Source organism: Uloborus diversus, chromosome 8 (assembly GCF_026930045.1).
Source record: "Uloborus diversus isolate 005 chromosome 8, Udiv.v.3.1, whole genome shotgun sequence".
In the NCBI taxonomy this organism is placed as follows: domain Eukaryota; kingdom Metazoa; phylum Arthropoda; class Arachnida; order Araneae; family Uloboridae; genus Uloborus; species Uloborus diversus.
Genome location: NC_072738.1, coordinates 36,765,030 through 36,784,189, shown reverse-complemented (window position 1 = coordinate 36,784,189; position 19,160 = coordinate 36,765,030). Strand labels below are relative to the sequence as shown.

At 34.0% G+C, this 19,160-nt stretch overlaps 1 protein-coding gene across 4 annotated transcripts in view; it reads left to right on the top strand.

The window, feature by feature from the left end:
* Positions 1-19,160, top strand: part of LOC129227718 (adenylate cyclase type 3-like) — a 327,000-nt gene that overhangs the window by 220,145 nt on the left and 87,695 nt on the right. For all 4 annotated transcript variants that reach the window (XM_054862320.1, XM_054862321.1, XM_054862322.1 and 1 more), the window contains exons 7-9: positions 191-302; positions 7,743-7,870; positions 12,804-12,962. In XM_054862320.1, coding sequence (XP_054718295.1) covers positions 191-302; positions 7,743-7,870; positions 12,804-12,962 — 399 coding nt within the window. The remainder of the gene's footprint in view (positions 1-190; positions 303-7,742; positions 7,871-12,803; positions 12,963-19,160) is intronic.

Below are 19,160 nucleotides of genomic sequence, written 5' to 3'. Positions count from 1 at the left end.
GCTTGGTACAGATTTTTTGTTATGTTTGCAATAACTTCTTTTGATTGTGATGCAGTTCCCATTCTTTTTTTCTTTCTCTGAGAGGGAATGAATGACACACAGTATTAAGCATTTATGAACATCCATGTACTTTTTGAGTAAGTATATTATTATTATGCATATTGTATTGTAAAAACTTTCTCTTTTGCAGCATACTGTTTGCAGACATTGTAGGATTTACAGCTATCTCCTCCACTTGCACTGCGCCCGAGCTGGTTAAGATCTTGAATGAACTGTTTGCGAGATTTGATAAGCTGTCTGAGGTAAGTGTGAACTTTCGTAAGAACTCAATCATGAGTTTTTAACACTAACGATGTCGATTTCTCTTTACACTATTAATTATCATATTTATTATTTCTATTAAGCTTATCAAACAAATCAAACTTTGTGTGTGTTTGTGTGTAAACGATTTTATACTGTGATGCATAACGGTTCCTCATATAAGGCGTGAGAAGCAAATGGATGTAAATAGAATTTTCAAGCTTTGAGCAAAACACGTATAAAGTTTAGGTCCTACTGTCTTGCTTTCACCAGAAAAGCTTCCGCCTTCAAGTCTGAGCCCGTCTACTGCCATAGAAACAGACTTCGTTCATTTTCTGCTAGGGTTAGCAGGAACGCCTTTTGGTGCCATTTCGCCATTCGTCTGCTCTCCTTTGTGCAGTCGTGCGGTTTTTCCAACATTAAGCTTCCCTTGGAAAAATGAGATGCGCCTCGTTGCTATAGCAGTAGACAGGCGCAGACATTTCGGCGGTGTCTTTTCTCGTGATGGTCGGATAGTAGGTAGGCTTGCATCGAAAAGTTTTTCTAAATCATGATGTATAACAGCATCTACCAGAGCTACTAGTATTGTCCGTTTTCCACGAAAGGACACTAAATTCCTCATTCGTCACGTGGTATCCGATGATTCTATTTCGCTGTTTTCGGCAGAAAATATGTTCGGATCATTGCATTTTGTTGCAAAAGCAGCAGTTTTTAAAATGTAAGAATAACTAAAATGGCAACAAACAAATGAAGGAAATGATGTAAAGGACATTAAGCCTTTTTTGTACATTAAAATGCACGCCCAAGTTAAGGCTGTCTGGTTGTCTCATTTAGAATCGCGTGGATTGCTTACCGATCACGCCCGGGTAAAATGGAACTCTACGTTTTGAAGAGGCAGTGCGAAGGGTGCCTTCTCGTGAAAAACGGACAATACTATATCTTGCTCTAAGACGGAGGAGAGGTTCAGCTATCATCTTACCTCCAAATTTTTAATTTTTCCACTTACAACCCTTTGCATCTCACTGACTCATATTGCATTTACTGGAATATGTAAAAACAAAAACCAAAGAGTTTAAAATTCCGGGAATGAAATGCAAATACAGTGGGACCCCGACCTCTAACGAACCTCTATTTAACGAATTTCGCGATTTAACGATTTTTTCTTTTTCCCCGACTAAAATGAAGGCAAAAACCCCCTATTTTCCGAATAATTATCCCCGAATTAGCGAATTATTTTAACGAAAAAATTTTTTGCTAATTCGAGTAGTTCGGAAATATTGGATTATTTTCTAAATATTGTATCCGTACTGTCCAAAGCAGAAAAAGACTTTTCTTTGAACTAACAATTTTTCACAGATGAGGGGGCAATCAACGAATATTGGTCCTGATGCAGAAAGCAATTATGAAACTTCCATTAAAACTTACTTTTCCAAAAACTTTACATGGTCCGAAAACTAAAAACATATCTCATGCCTCAGGCTGAAAATGTCACCAGTATTTTCTTCTCTCTATGAAGTCGAAAGAGAACTATTTCGAGTCAAGTATCAAGGAAATTGTCAAACATCTATCACTCAATAGTTAAAAATATCACATAGTGTGTAATAAGTCGTGTAAAGCGGAATAAAAAGTGTACGCTTTCTAATTATAGATATTTTTGTGCAGTTGCTTATTAGGGGTTTTAGTTAAGCTAAGTGCAGTTTTTTAAATTTTCTTTCACACCCCCGATATTACGAATAACCCCGATTTAACGTATAAAAATTTCGGTCCCGTTGAATTCGTAAGTCGGGGTCCGACTGTACATGCGTAAAAATGTCCCACCAGTGCCAACCCACCCCCCGGAAATATAAAGCCATAATCAATAGTAGTACAGCTAACAAACATTTTACAGAGAAAACAGTAACTCAAAAAGTAATAAACTTCAAAGATTGGTGTCGGTTAACTTACAGGAAAACAAGTAAACTAACAATACAGGTTATAAGGAGACATTTGTAACATCTGAGCATAGACTGTACAGAGTGTTTGTTTACGATAACACTATTGTAAAACGTATGTATTCGTGGATAGATTTAGCACTAGAACATTCAAGATTGTAAATAAAAAAAACAACTAAACTTTACCCGTGAATCAAGTTTTACGCAGAGCATGTTGCATAAAACAAAAATAAAACAACGCTAATAATAATAGCCAGGGAACCAAACGAATAGTGTAAAACTATTGTAAATAGGTAACGTTTCGGAATTTCTTTACAGTGCATGTTTGATCCCAATATTGTTTTGTTACTGATTAGTTTACTACAGCTCTACAGAGTGTTTCATGTTTTTGTTTAAATTCTCATTCTGGCAGTAAAATGTTGATTAAGAAAATTTCAGCGGAAAAATAATGCTTATAATACAATAATTAATATTATATTAAAAAGTTTTGACAAATGTGAAAACATGATAAGGTAAATTCGGACATTCTTTTGGGTCAAGATTGCAATTTGAAACAGGCTCCATCATAAAAATGAGTACTGTACTGTAATGAGTACGTTTCTTCAAATATCTCGGAAACTCATTTCTGCAGATACTGCCGTTTACCTGTACATGGCAGTACTGTACTGCCGTGTGCAGGTAAAGGGCAGTAACTACAAATTTTTGCATTTTGCCTTCTTTTCTGCATTTTTGTCATCTATTGTACGTTACCTTTGTTGTACAAGCTCACTTATTTGGTTTCCGCTGAAAAAAGGCGCGAAAAAGAAGTCCAATTCCAACATTTTCCTATTGTTAGTATTGAATCCACCACACATTTCTTCAAAAATCTCGAAAGCTCATTTCTTCAGATACTGCCGTATACCTGCACATGGCAGTGTATTCGTTATAATAGGAGAAGCAAAAGAGTCTTTGAGAAGAATTGTTGTAAAGTTTGTTGTATTTTCAAAATCTGATTTTTTTTTTTTTTTTTTTTTTTTGACTAGTATAGTTTTTTTCAGCTGTTGATTCTCTTATACATCTGAGCCTTGTGTGATACTGTTGCAGTACACAAAGGTTTTGTGTCCAGAAAAATATAAAACTGAAAATAATATTTTAAAGAAATAATTATCCCATAAAAACGTATAAAAATAACGGATTACGTTTTAAGAGTTTTTTTTTTTTTTTTTTGCCTATTACCATTAAAATAGTTTGGATATTTGAAAATAATAATCCTACCAATGAATTATTTACGGTTTCTTTTTTATGGTAGATAGAGCAAAGAAAAACTTTCTTTCCATGAACGTAAAAATGCTTTTAAATCCTTAAGTATCCACATTTTATCTCTTTTTTTTCCCCTTGAATAACTTGATTTCTAAAGCTTTTTTTTTTATACAGCATTTTTATTCTTTTTGCATTTTTTTAACTGGAGAACAAAGAATAGTGTTTTTTTTATTTTGCTACTTGCGTGAGAGGAAAAAAAATGATATCTTTACGGCATTTTGATTTTGCCATTCCACCGAAGATTATTACAATGATCAGAATTGGAATCGTTCTCGTCAAACAAAAATATTTTTTCAAGAACAAAACATTGCAAGAAGTACACATTGTAAATCTTTCGTCAAAAAAATAAAAATTGATGCCTCTCTGCTTCATAGAAAAAGTTGCCATTTTTTTCGCAGAATTAAGATATCAACTTGAGTAACAACAAAGATCTTTTATGAAGGAAAGAATCAGATGCAAAATAAATTAGCTCGCGCGAATGAATATCACACTAGAGTAAACAGCTGTTTAAAGAACTTAGAAACTTTAAAAAGCACTCCGTAAACTAATTTGAAAAACGAGATCCGAACATATTTATTAAATGAAAGTCTATATTTAACCTTTTAATCAAACAGGAAAGAAGAAAAGTATAATACTAGCCTATCCTATCGGACAGGGCTGCGGAGTTGGAAGGAAAATGGCCGACTCCGACTCCTGTATTATGAAACTTCCGACTCCGACTGAAATTCCGACTCCGGCTTATTTATTTATTTATTTATTTATTTCAATTCCCTCCCCCCTCACTGGAAGGGGGCAATCCCTAAACAAAGATTGAAATATTAATGATTCTTTTTTATGAAATTTTCGCTTTGTATTTTATTGAAAACCTAAAATACATACAACGTTAGAAATTCAATTTGAAATTCAGATTTTCCAATTCGCAACTCCAGCGCTCGAATACGCTACCTTGCGGTGATTTACAAAACTGTCGAAAAAACTAAAACATTGCCACATTGCGTTCCATGTGTGTCTGTTGACGTAAACACAGGCAGTTTGTTAGGAGTATTTATTAACGCAATCGATGTGTCTTAGATTGCTTTCAGCAACAGAAAATGTTTCGTCCCTTAATGGCATTCTGGATATTCTCAAAATAATGTTAGTTTTCATTATTTCCCTCTAAAAAGTGTGATGATTGTCGTAAATGGCGAAAGCGTAAACACTAGAAAACTCTGGGTTAACAAACTTCGCATTTGCTCTGTTCGATGCATTTTTTTTTTTTTTTTTTTTTTTTGAAAGAGGATAACGGTATACCAGATAAGTTTTTTTTAAATTGTTTTGTGTGAATTTGTAAGAATATGGGTATTTTTTAATCTCAAGTTCGAAAGAAGGATTTAATAACATTAGCAAAAGAATTAGGGCTTTCATTTCCGCCTAGTTTAAAAATAATTAATTTAACCAACCTAATTTTACTGCAGCATTTAGTTGGAATGGGCAGTATGCAAAATATTTTCTTGAATATATATTATCGTAGAACGAAATGAAAAATGTTTAACGCTAAGAATTTTCCTCGCCAAAATAGTGGTATTATAGTTTAGGGTTATAGTTTTAGTATTCTGCGAGCAAAGAACATTTGGCGAGATTTGGTATGTCAGTTAAACCATATTTATTTTTATTATGAGTGGAATAAAATGGTAGAAAGATTACAGAATTCGATAAGTTTAAAGAAATAATGTTAGATCAATTGAAAAGAAAACTACAACCATATATCCGTGAGAATGTTGTTGTGGATTTGCATGGCATGACATAATTAAATCATAACGCAGAAATTAGAAAAATACGAAACAGAAAAATTTAAAATTAACCGATTCCGGCAATTTGAGAAAAATAACTCAGCTACAAATGCAAAACAATTAGCGCACTAGCCAAACAAGGCAAAGAAGTATCATCTTCTTTTGATAATAATTCGTAATGTCATATTAAATTTTCTAGCATTAATTGTTATTCTTGTCAGGCCACAATTATTATTTATTTTTATCAAGAATTGATAAATATCGAATTCAACATCGTGGAAATGGCTGCTTAGAACTACGAACAGTTATATTAGTTTGCATTAATATTTGCCGTTTAGTAATGCTTCTTGAATTCTCATTTCTTTCTACGTGGGCCAGAATATCAACAAGACTTTGCAAATTAATTTATAAAGAATAAAGCGAAAAATTCATGCATACGGACAAAATTTACTAGGCTTATTAGCATTTTCTTCGTTACCACGTGCGTTTGTTTTACCTTTTTCGTCCGCCATTAGAAAGTGGCTACAGTGCCCACTATAGTTCGTTGGAGTAGCAAATAGTTGCGATTTTCAATGTGATACTGAAAAATCCCATTAAAAAATGAAAAGGATCATTCTTTTTATGTTCAACAAGTAGATGTTGATCAAATAGTGTGCTTTCAATTTTTGAAAACTATAACTTGAGAGGAAAAAAAAACTTTTTTGTTAAGTCAAAAACAGCTTTCTTGAGAGGGGGTGGAAAAATGAAGAAAAAACGGGGGGGGGGCGGGGAAAAAATCAAAACTGTTTAGTAGAAAACTATTAACTCTTTTAAGTCCCACTACAGTCAATACCAAAAGAGTAACTTAATGTTTACGTTTTCTCTTATTCAGAGTCCCCCCCCCCCTCTTATTTCTCTTTCTTTCTCTGTCTTTCTTTCTTTTGCGTCATTGTCGCCGGGCCCCTAGTTTCCGACTAGACTGCAATGGCCTCTCGTCGGGCCTCAACACGCGCAAGAACTCCGGCAACCAATGAATAAATTTAGGGGGGGGGGGGGGTGTAACGAAAAATAAATTTTCACAAAGCAGTGTCGAAAATGAGACATTTGTATTCTTTTATAAAGTTTTAATGCTTAATGAAAAATTTAAAGTGGAGAAAATTGTAATCAGTATTTTTTTTTAACTCAATTTCTGTCATTGTCCACAGCTCTGTAATTGCGTGAGGTGTGTCACTCAAAATGGGTTCGCGTGTCATAAGAGGTTTACATCTACTTTTCCTCTTTTGCTAAAACAAGGTAATTAGCCGAAAGAATGAAAACTTGGAAGTATAACTTAACAAATAATTCATGCTTATTAGAATTCAATACTTCAGTGTCAGTTATTTTGTTTTTGTTGAGGAGGTTTTGACAAAAAAAGAAGGGGGGCTTAGAAATATTTTGAATTTGGAAGCAGAGAAATTAATAAATTAATAAAATATCATGTATTGCATTTTATTGTTTTTACATGCAAATATTTCACTAGATATACTAAACTTTCAAAAAATGATTGGGCGATTTGGCAGGATTATTGATTTGGGAACATTTTTCAAGAACTATTATATTGTTTACCTTCAATGTATTTGGTAAAATTCGAAATATGGTAAATGTCGACATTAGCTAGTGACTATCAACATTCTCATTCCAAATACATCAGTGCAAAACCGAATATTTCCGATGAGTCGGTGAAAGTCGACTTTCTCCAATTTCAGTGTGTCACGGTAAAGTACACATTTCGATATTTTGCTGCTAGTATTTACTGAAGCCATTCCATCCGAAAAGGGAACAAATTGAGTTCTTTTTGGGCAAGATTACTGGATTTGCTCATTTATGCAGTACTTTTCGTTAAAAAATGTTTTTTTGCTCATAGCACTAAGAAATATTAGCTTCTATAAAATATGCAGTCGTAGGTTAGCGAAAAAAAACTGTTTCTTTTTAATGAATTATTGCACTTATATATATATATATGTTTTACTGTGTTACTAATTATTTGCTAGCTCGTTGAGCTTTGATGAAGTCGCCAAAGTTTCAATAGCACTGAACTGCATTTAGCTATTTTTCTAGGAAACCCTTTTATTCTCTTCTAAACAGCATTTGTTTATCTGATGCGAACTTGACAAATAGTGGCGAGAATTAAGTTAAAATTTATTTAGAGGTATAATGATGCAAAAAAAAATCAAAAGCCTAATTCTTATTCTTCCTCCAACAAAGCAGCATTTAAAAAAAATGAAAAATTTAAAAAAAAATTTAAAAAAATCAGCCACAGCGAAAGCGAATCCTTGACAAAAATCGCGATCTCAAAAACAAAGTAATTTTATGTAATTTTCATAAAATTTATTTCTTGCACTTCCTTCCAAAGTGTTCAAAGAATTGATAACTTTTTTTTTTAATTGAATTATTTTTGATTAGCATTTCAAATTTTTTTTTCCAGAAATATCATCAATTAAGGATAAAGATTTTGGGCGACTGCTACTATTGTATTAGCGGAGCTCCGGAAGAAAGGCCTGATCATGCTGTTCTGTGCGTGCATATGGGGCTCAGCATGGTGGAAGCTATAAAGTAAGTTTCGGTTTGAACACTCTTTCGGAGTAAAGGCATCCCTCGTATGACACGGTACTTGTACAACACGGTTTCGATATTTCACGGTACCAAATTTGCGGTTATTTTAACGCAGTTTCGATATTACACGGTACCAAATTTGCGATTATTTTAACACGGTTTCGATATTACACGGTACCAAATTTGCAGTTATTTTAACACAGTTTCGATATTACACGGTACCAAATTTGCGATTATTTTAGCACAATTTCGATATTACACGGTACCGAATTTGCAATTATTTTAACACGGTTTCGATATTACACGGTACCAAATTTGCGATTATTTTATCACGGTTTCGATATTACAAGGTATCAAATTTGCGATTATTATAACACGATTTCGATATCACACGGTATGAAACTTGAATTTAATACTTAATGGTTTTGATATAACACGAATGTTATCTTTAAAAAAGGTGGAATTTAATTTTTGCTTAATACATTCTGTTAATGTTTGATAACTCTAATAAGTTTTTACTTCGTTTTTATGAAACTTGGTTTCGATATAACACGGTACACATTCCTTGATTTACATTACTTCTATGTCTCGTATAACACGATTTCGATATAACATGAAACACCGTTTCGATACAACACGAAATATATTGACATGATTTTTACTGTGTACATGATTAACTAGTGTAAAAAATAAGTTACAAAGTTATTTTTTGAAAAGTCTCGTATAACACGGTTTCGATACTACGCGGAACGAATTAACCGTGCTATTCGAGGGACGCCTGTATATGAAAACATTGATGGCCAAATATGGACCATTTTGGAAATTTAAAAAAAAAAATTGTGCTTATAGAAAATTTTACGTTTTACAAATGCAAACTCCATATCATTTTTAAGACGATTAAATGTTAAACTCAATACGGTCAACAAAATTCAAATATTTACAATACAGCCGTTAAATGACAATAATGTGCCAAAGGTCCTGGAGGCGCCTAGTTATTTACTTATTGTGTATTGAAAGGGAAATTTAGCAACATTCATCAAAATAGCATTTAAAGTAATTTAAAAAAAACAGTAGCTACTTCTTTGCTAATACTATAAATGGAAACACAACGGTCAATGAAGCACAAAATCTTTCGAGAAATTGCAGGGACGTGCTTCGGAACCTTTTTTCAATGTATAAGAAAAGAGCTCATGGATGAAAAGAAGCTTTAACTTTTTAAAAAGTGGTTGTTGGGACCCTGAAACAGTTTGATTTTTTTTTTAATGTTTTGTGCTTCATTAACGTTGTTTACCATTTATAGCACCTTAACTATTTAATTTAGCCTTTGACACTGTGATGTCAGTCGTGAATAAAAAAGTTCCAACAATATGAGTTTTATTTGTGCATATGTGAAAATCTTGTTACAATTTACACCTTTTGTTACACCTAGGACTTAATAAAAAAAATTATTTTCGGTTTGTCGCATCTTATTTTACTGAATTTAAACTGCCGAGTTTTCAATATGAATTATCTTCATTTACAGGGGCACAGCAAGGGGGTTGGGTCAACCTCCCCTCCCCCATGAGCCCCTGGTTTTCACAATATTTATAATCCCAGTATGTTATTCCATATACAGATAAAGACTTTTTTGACCAAACCTTCCCTCGCCTCCCAGAAGAGAAAACACGGTTCCGCAACTGTAATAATTCAAATTTAAAACAACGCTGAAGATGCTTATCAAAACTCGCCCCAGATTTCGTAATTAACCTCGTCGTACAACCAAATATACAGTAGAACCTCTTTAACCCGTGCTGATAGGGGATCCAGGTCGTCAGAATTCATGAAGATACGGATTAAACAAAATAACCTATAAATTTAGCCCACATAAACTAACTAGTGTACCCAATAAAAATTGTATTTTGAATTCAAGAGAATAAAACAGTATAATATAAATTACAAAAATACAAATAATGGCCTAAAAATATATTATTTCTGCGCTAACTCTTCTTTTATTTATACAGCATGTAAAGGGTGTCTCAAAATTAACGCACAATTTGAATTTGTCACCATTTTTGCCATAAATTGTGGGCAGCCATGAAAAAAGAACAATTTGACAGCTTAGAGTTGAGGGTCATTCAAAATGGAGTGTTATGCGATACAACAACGTGTTTTCAATATTGAACAATATTTCAAAAATAATGAAATTTGAGGCTGATCAAGCAGTCATTCCAGTCGAGGACTGCAGCTTCGTGCTTATTAGCACTCATCAGCCTGGCATAGGAAGTGACTGAGCTGGAAATGGAAAACCTCTTACGGAAACCAAGAGTGCCAAACAAACTGGTAGCTAATATAGAATTAGCACTGCCTTAGCCCTGGCTATAGGGCGGTAACTTACTGAAAAAAGCAGTAATTGTTTCTGGTGCTCGATATCGCGACATAATAACACAGTTCTTTCTGCCGAAATTGGATGCTATTGATGTGTCAATGTGTGGTTTCAACTGTCACGTTACATACAGACAGTGGAACAGTTCAATTACTGTATGAGACATTTCTTGGTCGTGCGGTGATCAGAATTGGCCCCCTAGATCGTGTGATTTAACATCATTAGATTTCTTCGTATGGGATTATTTGAAGTCAAAAGTCTATGTCAACAAGCCCACAACCACCCGTGCATTACCGTCTTGCGATATCGAGCGTCAATAACAGTTACTGCTTGACAAGCCTTAACTTTCACTATTTTAGTACTTATTTTTCATTAATCAAAACGCATTATTGTGTGTGTGCGTGTATCGTATATTATGTCGCTCCATTTTTAATAACCCTAAACTTTCATCAGCTGTCAGATTGTTCTTTTTTCAGGGTTGACAACAATTTACTGCAAAAATGACGGCAAATTCAAATCTTTCGTTAGTTTTGAGACACCCTTTACATCTAAATGGCTGTCCGAACTAAGCGAAATCCGGTTTAATAGAATCCGGATTAATTAGGGTTTACTGTATTTTAGGTTTTTAATATATTTTAGCAAATATCAACTATCCATTTCTTCAACTTATTTATGCGTAAAATATTTCATTTTAATTAACGTCAAACTAATACCATAATGCTCTGCAAACTTGAAACTTCCCTTCAGTTTTTAGAGCAACACAAAAAAGGCAGAATAAACTGAATTAATTACCTCAATGTCGAATGCATGTTAATGATTGCGGTAAAAGTAAATCATTCCTCTTGATTACAAATTATTTGCTTGAATTCCCAGAAGCACTGAAACCTATTCTTAGCGTAATTAATATTCATGTTTTCAAAAATATTTGCCTTTGAGATTTGTTCGTGGTTTGCGGGTAATATTTGTTTTAGTTTTAAATCATTCTAAAAATCTTTGTTTACTCATAATTTTCATCTTCATTTCACACGTTCGCACCAGCAGTGAATTCTTTATTATTCTAATCAGTTGTAAGTTTCTAAACATTTTTCGCCTTTAAAATGATGTTTCAGCATATTTATTAATTGGAATATTAATCATTCGCTTTGTGTCATAAAATTTACGCTTGTACCTAGAATGTGGCTTCAATACAAAAGAGTTCCACTTCACTATGTTATTTTAAACTATTAAAATTTTTGAATTTAAATTAGTGGGATGATCAGCTATGTATAAAAATATGATGATGCAAAGGCGCAAATTGATGAAAATATTTTGATCAAGTGTTGCGTTAAGGTTTCAAATTTTATTTCATGGTATTCGATGTTGTTGTTGTTGTATTTTTTCTTTTTTAATCTAGCATGTACAGAAAAGGTCAAGTTATACAAATAAAGTCACATTATTCATTCAAATCTTTTCACTACGATTAAAAGAGGTATTTTCTTATACTGGACGTCAGGGTAAGGGGAGGAACTTAGTATTCTAATAAAATCACTAGCAGTTACGACCAGGGGCGGAAACAAGGAGAGGGTTTTGTGGGTCATGACTCTTACCCCCCCCCCCATCCTCGAAACCGTCGACAATATTATCCATCCCCATTGTTTTCAAGTATACTTATGAATAGCATGTAAACTACTGCAGAAATATTTTCAATTAATTAAACATTTTTGAAAGCAAATCTTTTAATTACTACTTCTTTTCATTGTTTAGGAAATTAATCCGTCACGTTTATGCCTAATAAGCTGCCTTATTCCTGGTTGAATTTGTGCTTTACATTCACACCCAAGCAGTATCAGAAATATTTCGTCCCCAAACCGTATATTCTTTGACATGATCCCATGAAGTGTAGTCTATATCCACCCCTGATTGCGACAACTTAACAATAGCTTAAACCTCCTGATTTACAAAGGCGTTTGGAGGGTGTAACTTATTTTACGTGCCATTGTGGATTGTGATGTTCCAGAGATGTCATCATTCATTTCAAGTACCATTGCAGACTGCACACTCATGTTTCCGAGATGTCATTCATTTCATGTACCATTGCAGACTGATGTCTCCGAGGTATCATTCATTTCAAGTACTATTGCAGACTCATGTGTTCGACATGTCATTCATTTTATGTACCATTGCAGACTGATGTATCCGAGATGCTTTTTTTTTTCATGTGCCAGTACAAACTCTTTGACGTCGAGCAGAGCCCTTGCATGTCAAGGCATAAAGGTTCGGTTTTTTCTCCAGACTCAGATCGTCCGGAAGTCTAGCATGCTCTGATGCGCATGCTCCAGATACCGTGATGATGTCTGTAACATGCACACATGACATCAGGATGAAACGTTGAGATCAAACGGGCAAGCAAAGCTTTTGGATCAGAGTCTTTAGGCCTCAGAATAGAGTTTTTAAGCTAGTAAAGCTCTTTGCTGATACATGAAACAAACCACTTGGACCCTGATTCCTTCCCTAAGTTGAAGAGTTTCATGTTGAAATTGAAGCATGATTGTAACCTTCGGAGATTTTCACATAGAGGTTATTTCCTTTCAGATCTGTCCGAGAAAAGACGAAATCAAGTGTCGACATGAGGGTCGGAGTACATACTGGAGCTATCCTGGCAGGTGTCATGGGACAGCGACAGTGGCAGTTTGATGTCTACAGCAGGGATGTGGTCCTGGCGAACAAGATGGAAAGTGGGGGCATGGCAGGGTAAGAAGGATCATTTTCACATATAAAATCAATCGTTGCTCAATCCATTTACAACGGTGTGGCTTTTTTGTCAGATTTGTGCTTTATTCTCGGAACATTAAATTTGGGCATTTAATTGGGTTGTTTCCCATTTCTCAAAAAAAAAATTTTTCCCCAAAACAGCATGGTCGAAAACATAGGGTGAGTTACTTCTTAATTTTTTCTTATTTTCTCTCTTAAAAAATCATTTTGAAAAACGTACAGTCGCTGTTTTCACTTTCCCCGCTGAGTTCACCAGTGAACAAGTCGCTAGGGTTACCAGAATAAAGTTTAGAACATTGCCAAACTTCGCTAAATGAATATTTTATTCAACTAACAATTGAGGCAGGGAGAAGCAAAGGGATCAAATGGACATTTTCAAGCTTTGAGTAAAACGCCTTTAAACGTAAGGTCCTAGATATGCTTTCATTGAATTTTTTTTCCAAATCATGTTGCATAACAGCACCTAATAGGGCTGTACTAGTACTATCTCTTACCCCAAGACAGAGGAGAGATTCATCTACCATATGTACCGGTTGTCTTAAATTTTTAATTTTGCCACTTACATCCCTTTGCTTCTCACTTTCTCAATATTCGTTCTACCAATGATTGCTCGCAGTGAAAAATATCCAAAAGGCGATATCTAGCCAGAACAGACAACCACGACGGCTGTCTTTATTTGTGACGTCACACGATGAAATTTAAAAATCTGACATTAAAAAAGTTAAAAATTAAATGTTTGAAAAATAAAAGTATTTTCTGTCAATTTGTTTTTTCTTGTTCTATCGATTTCAGTAAATATAAGTAGTACTTTTGATTGAAGGAAATACCCCCATTATGACATATTCGAATGCAAAGAACTATTATGTATCATAAGATGAAGTATCAATTTTGTTGTACTGGAAAAATAATGATTTGCACGTACAAATCACTATTCTATAACTGAAAGAAATTGTTGATACTTTATTTCATGATACGTTATAGTTCCTTTTTTCACGTAGATCAAAATTAAAAGCCAAAGTTTAAAAATCGTAGAATAAGAAGTGCAAATATATGCGTAAAATAGTCTCATCTGTGCAAATGGAACAGAGCAGCCAATTGTTTATAAATATGGTTGCACCTTCGTATCACGCCCGAGTCACCACTGTTATGTGTACATCTACTATGTCTGGAATAATTCCTAATTATTGCAGAAATTGTGGTTAAGACATTCTTATGCTAGACATCGTTATCCATCAACGAGCATGATGCAGAACGAACAACCGTGCACCAGTGCAATGGAGTCCGTTTCTGAAGATCACGACTAAATGAAAGTTAAAGTTCTTAATCTGAGTTGAAGTTAAAGTTCTTTTTCAGTGTTTAAATTTCATTATTTTACGAACCTATTACATAGTTATGCTGAGATTTGCGATCAATCCCTTACTATGCAGTTTCTTTAAAAGAATCATAGAAATACAATTCACCAAATCACGTTACTAATACTTTTACCGACATGAAGCAAGTCGCCGATGAAAGTATAATCAACACCTTTATTGCAAAACAATTTGCAGCACAAATTTACAAAAATTTTGATGCACGAAATTAAATGTTAACATTAATATTTTGCTCATGCGCATTAAAAAGCTTATTTCCTTAAAAACCCATACTTTATCAAGTAACCAGTGTTTTGTTTAAAACAGTTCTTGGCTTCAAAGTACCTCTCTCTTGTGTGACTCTCAGTCTTTCCAGGGGTGTCCGCAGGGGGGAGGGGGGATTATATCGCAAGTTGCGCCATCAAAATTGGGGGGGGGGATTTTTTAATTTTTTACAATTTATTTATTTAAATATATTTATTGATTTATTTTTTATTTAAATTTTTAATTTTATTTTATTTCATTCTGTTTATATTTTATTTCATTTATTTATTTATTTCGCTTGTGTGTGTGCTTGTGTGTGTATGTATGTCGCTAAAAGTCAGAACTTTTCTAATAAAATAATAACAATAGTAAAAATAATTAAAAATAAAAAAATAAATAAAAAATATTTTCAAAAAACACATAGATCAAGAAAGAAAGCTAAAAATAAAAAATAAAAAAGGAAAAGAGAGTTGAGAAAAAATTGGGGGGGGGGCTTTGAGTCATTAAACTTGAGGGGAGGGGATGTGCACCCCTGAGTCTTTATGTAAAGTTTCCAAAATGTTGCGATTTCTTCATTATATATTTATCTGGAAGATAAATATATTCTTTCTGTTTTCATTTCGCATATAGCGGGGAAATTCATCAAGTAATAAATGAAATATTTTGTATTGAAACTTTCGAAATGAGTTTTCAGGAAAAGGCATAAAACTATTTTTCATTGAAGAACTTTCTTTAGAATTTCCCATCTCGAAGAAATTAATGAAAAAATGAAGAGTTCCAAGGAGAACGAAAAAAAAAAGGAAAAAAAAAGAATGCAGTTTCATTCTTTCCATCAATCGTAAACGGAATATCAATTTCCAGTTTTATTGGATCCTTATCCAACTAAAATTTATTTCTGTAGCTTCTCGTATCGATGCCGACATGTTTTTAGGAAGTTTGGAGAAAATAAAATGGTTTTTTTTTTTTTTTTTTGTTTAAAGAATGTCGAAACTGTTTTATGAAACTGATGATCCGATTATTCTATGAAGCAGTTTATTAATTGAAAAATCAGAAAGGTATGTTCTTATGAAGAACTCGGTAAAAACAGCATTTCCCTTCCATCTTTTGTTATCAGCCTAAATGGTAACTTACCATTTTTAGTTTCTTTGTAAAAATAAATAAGTATGTGGTGAGAAAAACGTTTTGCAAAAAAAGTTTTAAATTCATGAATTGATTTGAGGAAAGAACTGAAAAACTGGAATATTTGCAAGCTTGGAAACTCTTCAAGTCCTTGATTTAGAAATCTGCGCTCTCTTATGTTTAAACTTGAACTTCATTTAGCAACTTTAATGGTAATATTAACTTCATACTTTTTTACTCGCCGTCTTCATAATTACTAATTGCACAAGTCTACGGAAAAAAAAAAACTTTTTTTCTGTTACATGAAGAAAAATACATGATCTTAATGCAAAATTCTTTGCTGACATGTAAACAGTTTTTCTCAATCACTCACAGATTTTTTGTAGCACTAGACTGAAGTGTGAAAGAAACACGCATATTCACATGCATGGTTAATCTTAAAACAATGATCCAAAACTTAGCCATTGTTCATTTCGTTATGTATATGGCATCAAGAACATATCTTTTAAGTGTCCAGCATTAATCAGCAAGAACTTATTTACTTGGATAATGGGGGGGGGGGGCGCTCTCCAAAGATGCGTTTTGTTTTTTTTAATTTTACATCCAGTTTTGCGTAGAAATTCTGTTGTTACGAACTATCATTAAACTCAGGGGTGCACCAACCCATGGGGTACAGGCACTGTTGTTTAATCTCAGTTTTCGTGATCGAGGGCTCTGGGATGCAAAGGCCAATATTTGGTTAGGAGGTCCAAACGTGTTGCCTCCAATGTTTAGTTTCCGAGCACGCTTCGCATTCATTTTTTTAAGTCACTGAAAGGGTGAAAGGCTGAGCCGACCATGCCCATTCCGGGATTTGAGCCGGATCTGTGAGGTGGAAAGGACGAAGAGGGGGGGGGGGGGTAGAATCCCCTTAGCCACAGGTTTCGTGGCGAGGGATAGCCTAGCAGATGCAGCGCTGCGCTCGGAATTGTAGGGTTCCGGGTTCGGAATCCAAAGATCCAAAATACCCGAGGAGTACGTGTTCGTCAAATGTTCCGAAAGTTTCGTGGTCGACCGCTAGCAATTACCATGCGTGTAAAGTCCCTGGAAACTTCCCTTTCCTCTCCGGAAACTATGGCTAAATAGTGTGGTGGAGCATCCCTGTATCGAATCCAAGACGAACTCCTCCTCAGTTAAGTGCCTTATATTATGAGGAGCCACTTCCTTCAGAAATTCTTTTGCAGCGTGCATTAAAACGCACTGAGCTATGCTATACAGTGAAAAAACTGTGGCTGAGATTAGATTCTGTGTAGCCATCATGAATGCTGCCAGGTTATATTTGCTCTGCCAGGCTATATTTGCCATCTTAGGACTATATTGTAAAAAAAAAAGAAAAGAAAAGAAACGATGCAGCTGCGATAATTTTGTACCAATGAATGACTTGATTGTGAAGTGTAGTTGTAAGTAACTGGTTTCTTTTAATTATCAAAAACTGATTAACTCATGCCTGTGGCGCGTTCTCTGTCAATAATTTGCTTTTTCGTGTAGAGCATTTGTGGAAAAAGAAAAAAAAAAAAACTCATTCATCTTTCGCTTGAAGAATAGAAAAATTTAGCATTTTTGCAAAAATGGCAACCAAAATCTAAAAAATAGACTTGAAAAAGTATGAAAAATTTTGTTTCTTAAGGATAGGTAAATTTTAACAAAAGTTACTGGGTAAATGAGTGAAAAGTTATTTTAAATTCTTTATCTAAACTTATGAAATGTTTACAATGACTGTACGTAGATGGCAGCACATACCGCTTGTGTGTTATATTTTTAGTTTCATATTCCTGAGAATTCAAGCGCAACCGTATGTAAAAAGCAATATTCTGTCAGTGATAAGGTGGAATTAACTTAAATTCCAAATTCTGCTAACCTTTTAGCGTTAGTCAGTGTTGTATCAATGTACATAGAATGTTTAGGAAAATCTCCCCAAGCAAAAAGTGGGGAGCTCCAAAATAAGACCAAGCTTTCCCAATTTCAGAGTTTAATCGGACCCTGCTGGTATATTTCACGTTAAATGGATTTGTTGTTTCAATATACTTTCAACTTTATGTGCTTATGTTATTCGATGAAAGCATAGCTGCTGTCGGACATTCCTACGACTGCCATAGAATCATTCGCGTTATGATGACAGGATGTTTTTAACGCTGTGACAACTGTTTCAGTTTTTAATGTAAAATATCTGTTAAAGTTGAAACAACAGTTTCAGTTAATGAAAAAAGAAACATAAACAATGGAGATGTGAAGATTTGTAATGTGTACATAATCAACTCGGGTCTATAAGTCTTCCTTTACTACCAGTATTTGTTTTGAAGTTTCGTCAGTATATAAATAAAGCAGTTTGCTTATAGGGTAGTTTGATTCATAAAGCTAACTTTTTAAAGTATCTCTCTGTGCCTTGCACGAGAGGGAATGAACAAGAAATGCCATTGAGATTTGTTCTCCAAGGAGCTGTCTGCAATTGATGCCACGCTTTTATGGAGGGGGGCAACAAGAAACGTGATATCACGCATTTTCTTTAAAGAACATGTTTATGAAGGTAGCTTGACAAGTGAAAAAGGGGGGAAACGATAGAAAAAATATTCTCACAACTATTATACAGGGTTAGCATGAAAAAATATCCCGGTTAAAAAATTTAGATTTCGTTAACTATTACACTTAGCACTATAAATGATACAGTAGAGTATCGAAATTCGGAGTCTCAAAAGTCCGAGGTTTCGCTTAATTCGAGGTGCTTGGTTGATAATTTTAGGGTTTACTTTTTAAGGACAAAAAATACTTTAATCTGAAAATGGAAATATTTTGCTATATAGAACTTTCCTATTAACATATAATAAGGTAATAACATGATATTGAAAGGTTTATTTCAATAACAGTTGCCAAGAAATATTCATTGACTGTTAAAGATGTTTTAAGAGATGCCTTGAAGAAGTTGGTAGAAGATGGTAAGAAGTTGGTTGAAGCAAAAAAATTACCTGGAAATTAAAGCATTGTTTCGCCTCAAAGAACGAAAAAACGTCTCTTTTAGAATATCTGATTGCAATTAAAAAGGGAAATGCAAAACTTGACACTGTACGATTCGTTTTTTTTTTTTTTTTTTTCCGCGTTTTCTCCTTCTATGACTAACGTTTTTGTATTATGTGAGATACATACGCACGCTCACTCATAAACACAAATGTCACGACAAAGCTCATCAAAATTTATTCGAGGACGGTCAAAGGACATTTTTTGGTTGCCTGCAAATTTACACACAAGTACGTGCAGACATCAAGAAAAAAAAATCAAAACTCGCTTAAAATCAATTTAAACATAAATTTATCTTGAAAGTCGAGTGATAAATTTTTCGAGGAGACAATATTTCTTTTTCATAGCGTAAGAAGTAAACAGTTCATGTCCTTATGTAGTCCAAAGATTTTTTCGG